At 35.6% G+C, this 11,491-nt stretch overlaps 1 protein-coding gene across 3 annotated transcripts; it reads right to left on the bottom strand.

Moving 5' to 3' along the window:
* Positions 1 to 6,397: 6,397 nt before the first annotated feature.
* On the bottom strand, positions 6,398 to 11,105 carry GNGT1 (G protein subunit gamma transducin 1). Of its 3 annotated transcripts, none has more exons than XM_057302737.1 (3): positions 11,013 to 11,090; positions 10,815 to 10,921; positions 6,398 to 6,872 (listed from the first exon to the last, which is right to left on the bottom strand). In XM_057302737.1, the coding sequence occupies exons 2-3, from the start codon at positions 10,908 to 10,910 to the stop codon at positions 6,744 to 6,746; spliced, it is 225 nt and encodes a 74-aa protein (XP_057158720.1). In that variant the 5' UTR covers positions 10,911 to 10,921; positions 11,013 to 11,090; the 3' UTR covers positions 6,398 to 6,743. The 3 variants fall into 3 exon arrangements, with proteins under 3 accessions (XP_057158720.1, XP_057158721.1, XP_054971237.1); XM_057302738.1 differs by having other exon boundaries at positions 10,815 to 10,918; XM_055115262.2 differs by having other exon boundaries at positions 6,641 to 6,872; positions 10,815 to 11,105.
* Positions 11,106 to 11,491: the final 386 nt, after the last annotated feature.

The raw sequence follows: 11,491 nt of genomic DNA, 5'->3' as shown, positions 1-11,491 counted from the left end.
GAGAGAGTAAGACTCCATCTCAAAAAAATAAAACAAAATAAAATACAAATAAAAATAAATGATTTCTCTTACCAATTTTGTTTCTATATTACTTTAACTCCCATCATATATAACTGATCATTCTCATTACTTAGTTTACTATTTTCCTCATGTAAACACATTATTGAGGCATTTAGGAAGTTTGAACCAATATAAACTTTTATAAGCACCACTCTTGCCTGCTTTTAAAGTCAATTACATTGTCCAGACAATTTGTTAGTTGATATGACACTTTTCAAAGATGAACAGTGCTTCTGACTTGGGAAATCTCCAATGTAGTACTGAAATTAAAACAACCGTAGAAATTATAATGAGAAAAAGTAAAGTAATGTTAAATGACTTAAGAGACACACAAAATACTCTTGAGGTAGAATGGGAGAGATAGTCTCATAAGAAGAGTAGGATTTCAAAAGGCTGAAATGGGTTGGAGTGGAGGGAGATCTCAGGTGGAGGGATCAGTATGACCAAATTCCAGGTGGTGGGAAAATGTCCACCGGAAATATAATAATAGAGGACATTTGTTAGGCTTCTTTCTATGTACCCATTTCTGATCTAAGAGATTATAAGTATTCAGATAATCTAGCCTAATCACTAATTTTATATATATAAAAAAAAACAGATTCAAAAAGTTCACGTCATTTGTCCAAGTTCTCAATGACAAGGTGGAAGAGTCAGGGTTTCAATTTTGAATTGTTGGGCTGCAAACTCTGTCTCCAATGGTAAACTGAAAGTTAGAGATGTTGGTTAGGACCATCTTCTACAGGTTACTGAATGCCATAGCATGTACTTACTTTGTATTTATTTTAATCAGAGAAAGGGAGATATACTGAACACTTCACTAAATAAATACTAACTTGCAGGTGGAAAACTTCTAGAGACAAACCACAGTTAAATAAACAAATAAATTGTAGTATGCCAGGTGGTGATGGTGCTACAGGGGAAAATAGACTGAGAGAGAGAGACAGGAAGCGCTTGGTGGAGGTTGGGAGGACTGTATGGAGAGGGTTTTGTAAACTTAAATAGGAGGATAAAAAGCTTTTCTTGAGGAAAAATAGATAAGACATTCAGTAACTAATCCCAGAATCCCTTAATACTCAGAGCATATTTGATGAAGACACGTGGTGGGGTATGTTGCTGACTGTTCAGCCAGAAGCCCAGAGTCTTGACCGAAGAAATTTGTCAGGTGACTTCTCTGAAACTTTATTTTCTCCATTTCAAAATGAAGAGTTTAGACAAGAGTCAACAGATATTTGTTGAGCATTTATGATGATCAGAGTGGGAGGGCATTGTGCTAGAAGCCAAACTTTGGTACAACTTTCAGACTCCCTTCCAGACCAAATAATAGATAATTTTAATGTTTTTTTTTAAAGGATAACAGTCAATTACTATTTCTGAGTATTCTGATCACTGAAGTATACAAAATAGCACTGTAAATGTGAGACAGCAACAAGAAAACACTGACCACAAAAGTGGTTACTGATTTAGGTAATTACAACTTGTCATTTGTTACAGAAGCAGAGGCAAGTTTTCTCTTAGTCATTAACACAATGGTAGTGAAATGTGACTCATGTAAACTCAACAGGATGCCAGAAGGACCTGTTGTAGGTGATGGAGATTTCTCTCTCATGTGTGCTCACCTTGTTAAAGAAAAGACTGTGGTGTTGAGTCTTCATGATGATAGGGTAAAATAGCATGTTTCTTAAAGCACTTTAGAAATTTTGTCTAGATCCTTTCTCAGTAATAATACTAGTTAACACTTATTGTATCTTACCATGGGCCAGGTAATATGCTGAGTGTTATAGTTGCATTAGTGTATTACTTAACCCCTACACAAAACAGAAGATATAACCATTATTGTCTTCATCCTATGCTAGGAGAAACAAATTTAGAAAGAACTAAGTAGCTTATCCAAAGTGAGTTGGGCAGTAAAGTGGCAGAGCCAGAACTGTCTGGCTCCTAAGTGCATGCTTATAACCATGATTCTGGTGCTGGTTAAATTCACCATGCTCCGTGACCACAGACTGAACCCTCAACCCAGTTGGCATTCTGGGGAAAAGTCACAAGATAGGTGAACTGCATATCAGAAAAATAAGCTTCCTAATTCCATAAGCAAGAGAAAGTTTGGGAAAGAAAACAGAAATTTAACCACAAAATTTCTGGGTAGAAAGTTATAAGTATTGAAAGGGAAGTAAAAAACATAAAACAGTAAATATATGCTGACAACTCAGAATAATATAGAATCATTTATAAAACATAGTTCTTTTTAAAGAACTTTAAGCAATATTTTTTGGCAATTATGTGTTAAACCCTGTGCCAGCTATGTTAAGAAAAACATAGAATGATGGGTTACCACATCCCAATTTTTATTAAAAGTTTACATCTATAAATTTAAAAATTCATGTACATGCTTAGTAGTAGCATTATGTGTGAAAAAAATCCATATTGTTGTTAACGTTTGAGATATTTCCAAGAATTTGTTTAATTTTTTTCTTTTTTTTTTTTTTTTTTGGTATTTTGAAATCACACAGCCTCCTTTGAGCTCCTTGAAGGGATTTTTGTCCTCTGGGATGCCCTTTACCAGTGGATCCTTGCCAGATCATTCTTCAACGTAATCTCTTCTTCACAACATTTGGATACCTTAAGGGGAAGGAAAAACGGATGACTCATTTGGTTTAAAACAGAATACTCCAGATGCCAAGAATTTATTTACTGCAATAAGTTTTCAGGTCATATAATTTCAGTTTGATTCTCTCTGCTTTCCACCAATGCATACGTACTTTGTAGGAAAGAAGAAAGTTGCACCCTTCCCACTCCTTCTGGATATATCTCCAGACAAAGGAAAAACAGCTGGCCACACTCCAGCTAAAGATTCCCAGTAGACACTGCCTCCAACATCAAAGGAGACAAGACCCAGGAATCAGAACACAACTGGCAACGGAAGTCAAGAATGTCATCAGAGTTCATACTGATTAAATCTTTTTCCTCATTCCAAAAATGTGACTCGTAAAGGTGGAAGAGAATGAATAATTATTAAATTCCAGGCTTATCATCATCCCTAAATTCTCAGAAGTATACACATGGCGTGATCTCCACTCACTGCAACCTCCACCCTCCACCTTCTGGGTTCAAGTGATTCTCCTGCCTCAGCCTCCTGAGTAGCTGGAATTAGAGGCACACGCCACCATGCCCAGCTAATTTTGTATATTTAAGTTTGTTTTTGTTTTGGTAGAGACAGGGTTCACCATGTTGGCCAGGCTGGTCTCGAACTGCTGATCTCAGGTGATCCTCCCATCTAGGCCTCCCAAAGTGCTGAGATTACAGGCATGAGCCACTGCACCTGACCCTAAGATTCCTTTTCTAGATGAAGAGAATGCCAAGTCAAAAGATGAACTGTGTCTGATGCTCTGAGTATCTTAGCAACTACTTATAATTCATGGTATCAGAATGATTTCTCCGGTCAGGAGTGGTGGCTCAGGCCTGTAATATCAGTACTTTGGGAGGTCGAGGCGGGAGGATCACTTGAGGTTAGGAGTTTGAGACCAGCCTGGCCAACATGGCAAAACCTCTTCTCTACTAAAAATACAAAAAGAGTTAGCCGGGCGTGGTGGGACTGAATTACTTGAACCAGGGAGGCAGAGGTTGCAAGTGAGTCAAGATCGTACCGCTGCACTCCAGCCTGCGTGAGAGAGTGAGACTCTTGTCTCAAAAGAATAAAATAAAATAAAAAATAAAAAAACAGATTTCCCTCACCATTTTTTTCTGTAAGACTTTAACTCCCATCATACATAATTGATCATTCTCATTACTCAGTTTACTATTTTCCTCATGTTAACTCATATTTTAGTAATTTAGGAAGATTGATATTAGCTTGGTTTTAAAATTTGGCTAAAATAAAACCAGTACAAATTAAAACAACAGTGAGGTGTTTTCTTTTCTTTTTTCTTTTTCTTACTAAAACTTACACTCATCTATGTGTGCAAAATATGTTTAAAGTCCAAGTAGCTCAAATGATATATTGTAGTATCTATAATAACTCATTCTCATTAATGACACCAGAAAATTTTGTTAAAGAGTCACATGTTAAGGTTGTGTGGGAGTGGTTTTTGTTGCCTTGTAGTCTTACTTCATTTTCTTTAACCTAGTTATCCCAGTCCTGAAATAACAAATTCTGAACAAACCAAAGTCACTGACAGTTATAGCTCTGTAGCCTGTGGGACAGTCATGATTTCATTTCCTTCTTCCTGGACCATCTTTCTCTATACTTCCTTCCTGTGATTTCTCTCTTACTCAAAACCTGCTGACAATCTGTGTTTTAAGCAACAGGAATTGTCCCCTACTGGTGATTTAATCATGAATTAAGTCAATAAGAATTCTGAATTATCCAATATAAACATTTTATAAGCACTATTCTTGCCTGCTTTTAAAGTCAATTTCATTGTCCAGACAATTTTTTAGTTGATATGACAGTTTCAAAGATGAACAGATCTTCTGGCTTGGGAAATTTCCAATATAGCACTGAAATTAAGACAACCATAGAAATTATAATAAGAGAAAGTAAAGTAATGTTAAATGACTTAAGAGATACACAAAATACTCCTGAGGTAGATTGGGAGAGAAAGTCTCATAGAAGAGTAGGATTCCAAAAGGCTGAAATGGGGTGGGGTGGAGTGGAGGGAGATTTCAGGTGGAGGGATCAGTATGACCAAATTCCAGATGGTGGGAAAATGTCCACGGGAAGTATAATAATAGAGGACATTTATTAGGCTTCCTTTTATATACCCATTTGTGATCTAAGGGATTACAAGTATTCAGATAATCTGTCCTAATCACTAGTTTTATACAAAAAAAAAAATGTTCAAAGAGTTGAAGTCATTTGGTCATTTGTCCAAAGTTCTCAATGACAAGGTGGAAGAGTCGGGGTTTTAACTTCACATTGCTGGGCTTCAGAATCTGTCTCCAATGGTAAACTAAATGTCATAGCAAATATTTACTTTGTATTTATTTTAATCGGAGGAAAGGGGCCGTACTGAACACTTCACTAAATAAATACTAACTTGCAGGTGGAAAACTTCTAGAGGCAAACCACAATTAAATAAACAAATAAATTGTAGTATGCCAGATGGAGACGGTGCTATGGAGGAAAATAGAGTGCGAGAGAGAGACAGGAATTGCTTGGTGGAGGTTGGGAGGACTGTATGGAGAGGGTTTTGTAAACTTAAATAGGAGGATAAAAAGCTTTTCTTGAGGAAAAATAGATAAGACATTCAGTAACTAATCCCAGAATCCCTTAATACTCAGAGCATATTTGATGAAGACACGTGGTGGGGTATGTTGCTGACTGTTCAGCCAGAAGCCCAGAGTCTTGACCGAAGAAATTTGTCAGGTGACTTCTCTGAAACTTTATTTTCTCCATTTCAAAATGAAGAGTTTAGACAAGAGTCAACAGATATTTGTTGAGCATTTATGATGATCAGAGTGGGAGGGCATTGTGCTAGAAGCCAAACTTTGGTACAACTTTCAGACTCCCTTCCAGACCAAATAATAGATAATTTTAATGTTTTTTTTTAAAGTGTGACAATCAATTAGTATTTCTGAGTATTCTGATCACTGAAGTATACAAAATAGCACTGTAAATGTGAGACAGCAACAAGAAAACACTGACCACAAAAGAGGTTTCTGGTTTAGGTAATTACAACTTGTCATTTGTTACAGAAGCAGAGGCAAGTTTTCTCTTAGTCATTAACACAATGGTAGTGAAATGTGACTCATGTAAACTCAATAGGATGCCAGAAGGACCTGATGTAGGTGATGGAGATTTCTCTCTCATGTGTGCTCACCTTGTTAAAGAAAAGACTGTGTTGTTGAGAGTCTTATGAGGATAGGGTAAAACATCATGTATCTTAAAGGATTTTGGAAATTTTGTCTAGATCCTTTCTCAGTAATAATACTAGTTAACACTTATTGTATCTTACCATGGGCCAGGTAATATGCTGAGTGTTATAGTTGCATTAGTGTATTACTTAACCCCTACACAAAACAGAAGATATAACCATTATTGTCTTCATCCTATGCTAGGAGAAACAAATTTAGAAAGAATTAAGTAGCTTATCCAAAGTGAGTTGGGCAGTAAAGTGGCAGAGCCAGAACTGTCTGGCTCCTAAGTGCATGCTTATAACCGTGATTCTGGTGCTGGTTAAATTCACCGTGCTCCGTGACCACAGACTGAACCCTCAACCCAGTTGGCATTCTGGGGAAAAGTCACAAGACAGTTGAACTGCATATCAGAAAAATAAGCTTCCTAATTCCTTAACCAAGAGAAAGTTTGGGAAAGAAAATAGAAACTTAACCATACAATTTCTGGGTAGAAAATTGTAAGTGTTGAAAGGGAAGTGAAAAACATAAAACAGTAAATATATGCTGACAACTCAGAATAATATAGAATCATTTATAAAACATAGTTCTTTTTAAAGAACTTTAAGCAATATTTATTGGCAATTATGTGTTAAACCCTGTGCCAGCTATGTTAAGAAAAACATAGAATGATGGGTTACCACACCCCAATTTTTATTAAAAGTTTACATCTATAAATTTAAAAATTCACGTACATGCTTAGTAGTAATAGTATGCATGAGAAAAATCCATATTGTTATTAAGATTTGAGATATTTCCAAGAATTTGTTTAATTTTTTTTCTTTTTGTTTGTATTATGAAATCACACAGCCTCCTTTGAGCTCCTTGAAGGGATTTTTGTCCTCTGGGATGCCCTTTACCAGTGGATCCTCGCCAGATCGTTCTTCAACGTAATCTCTTACTTCTTCACAGCATTTGGAAACCTTAAGGGGAAGGAAAAAGGGATGACTCATTTGGTTTAAAACAGAATACTCCAGATGCCAGGAATTTATTTATTACAATCAATTTTCAGGTTGTATAATTTCAGTTTGATTCTCTCTACTTTACACCAATGCATATTTACTTTGTAGGAAAGAAGAAAGTTGCACCCTTCCCACTCCTTCTGGATATATCTCCAGACAAAGGAAAAACAGCTGGCCACGCTCCAGCTAAAGATTCCCAGCAGACACTGCCTCCAACATCAAAGGAGACAAGACCCAGGGATCACAACACAGCTGGCAACAGAAGTCAAGGGTGTCACCAGAGTTCATATTGATTAAATCTTTTTCCTCATCCCAAAAATGTGACTAGTAAAGGTGGAAGAGAATGAATAATTATTAAATTCCTGGCTTATCACCATCCCTAAATTCTCAGAAGTATACACATGTAATTTTTCTTTACACTCATCTACAATGATTGAGCATGGTGGTGCACTAGGTGAGCTTCAAGGGGTCAGGGACCTTTGGCTGATTTGTTCAGTGTATCCCAGCCATCTAGAACAGAGGCTGTGTTCTTTAATGCTCAGTGAATAATTTGCTGGACTGAATTATTCATGTTGTTTTTGAGTTTGCTCTTCACTTATCTGCACCATTATTGTTTAATGATTTAGTAAAAAATCAGGCCTTAATATTTTAATGGCTTCAGCTATAGCCTGTTAAGGTACCACTTAACATTCCTTGTAGAGAGAGGTGATGTTCTATACATATATAAATATACATATATATACATACACACGAAATCAAATTATTCAAACTCTTTTAGCTTCAACTTGTTTGTTTTCAGTTAGTGTATCTTTCATGACAGTAACACTAAGCTACTTTATTTTTGTCAGTCTATTAAGTGGCCATTCCATAAGTCATTTAACCAATTTACTGTTTTTTTTTTTTTTTCAAATGAAATCTTTAGGCCGCTTTTATGTAAATTCCAAGGAACATTTGATATAAGACTTAAGATTATTTTATAACTATGCAGACTCATTAATTACATATTAAAACAAATTATTTTCAACTGGAGCCAGGAAGCATTTGTCAGGTTAGTTTCTTCCTTCAAAGGATGATACTTGCAGATTCACATAACTTTTGAAATATGCATTAATTTAGATTCACTTTTTTCCCTCTTCCTCAGTGGTCCCACACTCTCTCTCTAAAAGTCACTACTTTTGGCTTCACCCAGATGACAGGAACAGAGGTGTAACTTGCTGTCCTTAATTCAGTAGTCCATAAGGGATTGGTTTTGAAGGTGCCTGGCTGGGATCTGAGGATATGAGAATGAAAGGAGCAACAAATTACCTAAAATTATATATGTGTATAGGTTTAAAAATTATTTCAGTGAGGCTAATATAAATATATGTAGTTTAACATAGGATTGCAAGGCTCTTCTCATTTACTAGCTATTTAGTCTTAGTTAAGGTAATTCATCTAAGGTTCATTTACTTCATGTATAAAATATGAATAGCTGCATTGGTTGCCTTAAATGCCTAAGAGGTGCCTGGCACAAGAAGATGCACAATCAAATAGTAACTATTTTTAGCTATTACTACAAAGGTTGTCTTTAGTCATGGCCTATTACATTGACTTACAGTCATTGCAAATCTATCAGCTTCAGAAACTGGATGCAAAGACTTGTCGTACTCAAAAAAAATCACCATAATATGAATCAGTCTGGTTCATAGAATCAATAATAATTTTAAGATAATAATAATATAATGACATAAAGCACTTGCTATTACCAGGCATTGTTCTCAGAGCTTTGCGTATATTATCTTGTTTATTCCTCCCAATTATCCTCTGAATTAAATGCTATTACTATCGCTATTTTGAAGAAACAGAGGCACAGGTGAGTTAGATAACATAGATGAGGGTTGCACAGGCAAAAATTTGTTGTGGAGCAAGAATCTGAGCTGGGAATATGGTTTCAGAGTATATCCAATTAACCATACTGTACTGATTATCCACTTAACCACTTACCCATACTGAGTATATCCACTTAACCATACTGTACTGATTATACATCAGAGCTAGGGGCTCAGGACCTGGAAGTTCCATTTTATATATAATATAACATATATTATTATATATTTTATAGAGAAATAATATTTCTATATATTACATACATATTTCTACACACTATATAAATTCATTTGCCCTCGGTGGGGTTTTTGGTAGGTAATTAGGTCATGAAGACAGAGTTCTCATAAATAGGATTACTGTCCTTATAAAAGAGACCCCAGAGAGCTTCGTCATCCCTATCACCAGGTGAGGACAAAATGAAAAGACAGGCGTTCATGAAGGAGGGAGCAGGCCCTCGCCAGACACTGAATCTGCTGATGTCTTGATCTTGGATGCCCCAGCTTCCAGAGCTGTGAGAAATACACTTCTGTTGGTTAAAAGTCACCGGTCTATAATACTCTGGTACAGCACCCTGAGGAGACTAAGAGGGTACATGTATATGTATGTGTATCTATATGCATGTGTGTTTGTGTGTGTATGTATATGGAGTTTTTGCAGTCTGCTATTAAATTGGTTTGACTTCCAAGAGCAGAGAGACATTGAATAATGGGGAAAAGGAACCCCAAAGCCTGATTAATGATGATGTATGCGATGTTTACCCAAAATAAAAAGTCCAAGGTGAACTTACCACAAGTGAATAATAAACACGAAGACAATCACCTTGCCTACAAAACAATAATCCTGAGTACATAAATAATAAAACAGCTTTTGGATATTTCAACTTAAGAAGAGAAAACTTTCCTTTATCCTAAAAGTTCATTTTATTTACCCTGAATTGTAAAAATAAGGACTTTAACTTGTCTGGTGTATGTTCTAAGCCTTATTAATGATTTAACTTTATCTTTACAGCAAAACGTTTTGCCTGTATGGAAAGGGCAACAGGGGAGTTTGAGATTATTATAAACATAGACGAAGCCCAAAATCCCAGTTTTGACTGGGAGCAGGCATTTTGAACAAAGTATGAAGATAACGCAAGATCCTTTTTTACTTTGTCCTGATAAAATGAGATGTTTTAAAATTATGAGATTGCTGTTACCACTTGTGGAGGTTTTGTTCTACTGTTAATAACTTTCCTAAAATGAAGTGATCTAAAATACATATCTACATTCTCCAAGCTTTCATCACTGTTTGTTTGGTGGTTTATTCCTTTGCCATTTCTTCTCCTTCTAATGGCAGTGAACTGTTGGTAACCCTTTCCAAGATTTGTCAGAAGTTTGTAGGAGGAACCAGTGAGTTCTTATGTTTGAACTCATCTTTATTTGCCAAAGAAGAGTAGAATGTACTTATGTATTACTGACCATGACAGTGGAGAGGGGTTGACATCATAGCTTAAAGTATTGCAGCAATATCAAAACATTGTATCAAAATATCAATATAAAAATATTGCATTATAAAAAGAAGTTTAGAAAAGTAAAAACAAAATGCCTATACTATTGCATGCGTATATTTATTTTATTGCTTATCTAAAATACGGTTTTTGTCTCATATTCTCCTTTTTCTCTTTTTCTTTTCTTTCTTTCTCCTTTATTTCTTTCTTTCCTTCTTTTTCCCTTTCTTTCTCTCTCTTCTTTCTTTCTTTCTCTCTTTCTTTCTTCCCTTCTCTTTAAAAATGTAAAAGCATTCTTATCTTTGTGGTCATACAAAAAGAGGCTAAGGATTGGGCTTGGCCAGAAGAAAATGGTTTGCCAACCTCCTTGATTTAGAATCTAAATCAAGAGATAGTTATGATTGATTATCAATTTTCTTAATCTTTGATAAATTTTTAGATGAACAATTTATTTGTAACTACATTGAGCCTTTCCAGCCAATGTTTTCTAACCTGGTACTCCCACAGTATCTCTAGCTTAAAATAAAATTCTAAAGAAAGCAGCAACTTACTAGCATTCTTTCCAGTGTCACTTCTTTCTTGAGCTGGTCAACTTCCATCTTCAATTTGTCCTTTTCTGTCAGGTCCTCAATATTGATTACTGGCATCTTTTTGCCTGCTGAATATGTAGAAGGTTAGCAGCTATGCATGAATTGCTGGAGTTATTTCAAGTCAGTCTTAGCCAACAATTCCCTCAGCTCTTAACTTACAAAGTAAACCGTTCTTTGTTTTATTTTAAATATCCCACGATAACCAATTTCATATGAGCTCTCTCTCTTAACAATTCTAGCAATGCACACTAGCCTTGGGATTTTAAAGCTTCTTCCTAATCTTCACTAATATGATTAAGTCAAGCATTTGACTCCAAACACCTGTTCAGCAGGTTTGTTGGGAGGGGTGAGTTTTGTCAGTATATAATCTAAAATACTTAAAGCGCCTCCTTGCCCCTGGTCTTTTGTATAGTGTAAAATTTGGGGTTTCCAATCCTTACTTTCAATTCCAAAACCCTCCACCTATGTTTTATGTCATTTAACTTAATTTGAGGTCATTTGGATGACGGTCCATTAATTCCCTAAATCTCTAGAGTATTTAACCTGGTATTAAAAGGGAACCATATAAAAAGTATCACTATAATTTCATTATAAATAATGGATTGTTTAAATGTGTACCCGTAGAATGGAAATATAGT

The sequence above is a fragment of the Pan paniscus genome, chromosome 6 (genome assembly GCF_029289425.2).
Source record: "Pan paniscus chromosome 6, NHGRI_mPanPan1-v2.0_pri, whole genome shotgun sequence".
Lineage (NCBI taxonomy): Eukaryota > Metazoa > Chordata > Mammalia > Primates > Hominidae > Pan > Pan paniscus.
Note: the sequence above shows the minus strand (reverse complement) of the source record. Positions and strands in the feature narration are given on the sequence as shown.

Coding starts and splice junctions, on each gene's coding strand:
- GNGT1 (XM_055115262.2), bottom strand. CDS start 10,910: ATGCCAGTAATCAATATTGAGGACCTGACAGAAAAGGACAAATTGAAG. Junction 6,873..10,814: donor TGACACTGGAAAGAATGCTA/GTAAGTTGCTGC, acceptor CTTCCCCTTAAG/GTTTCCAAATGCTGTGAAGA.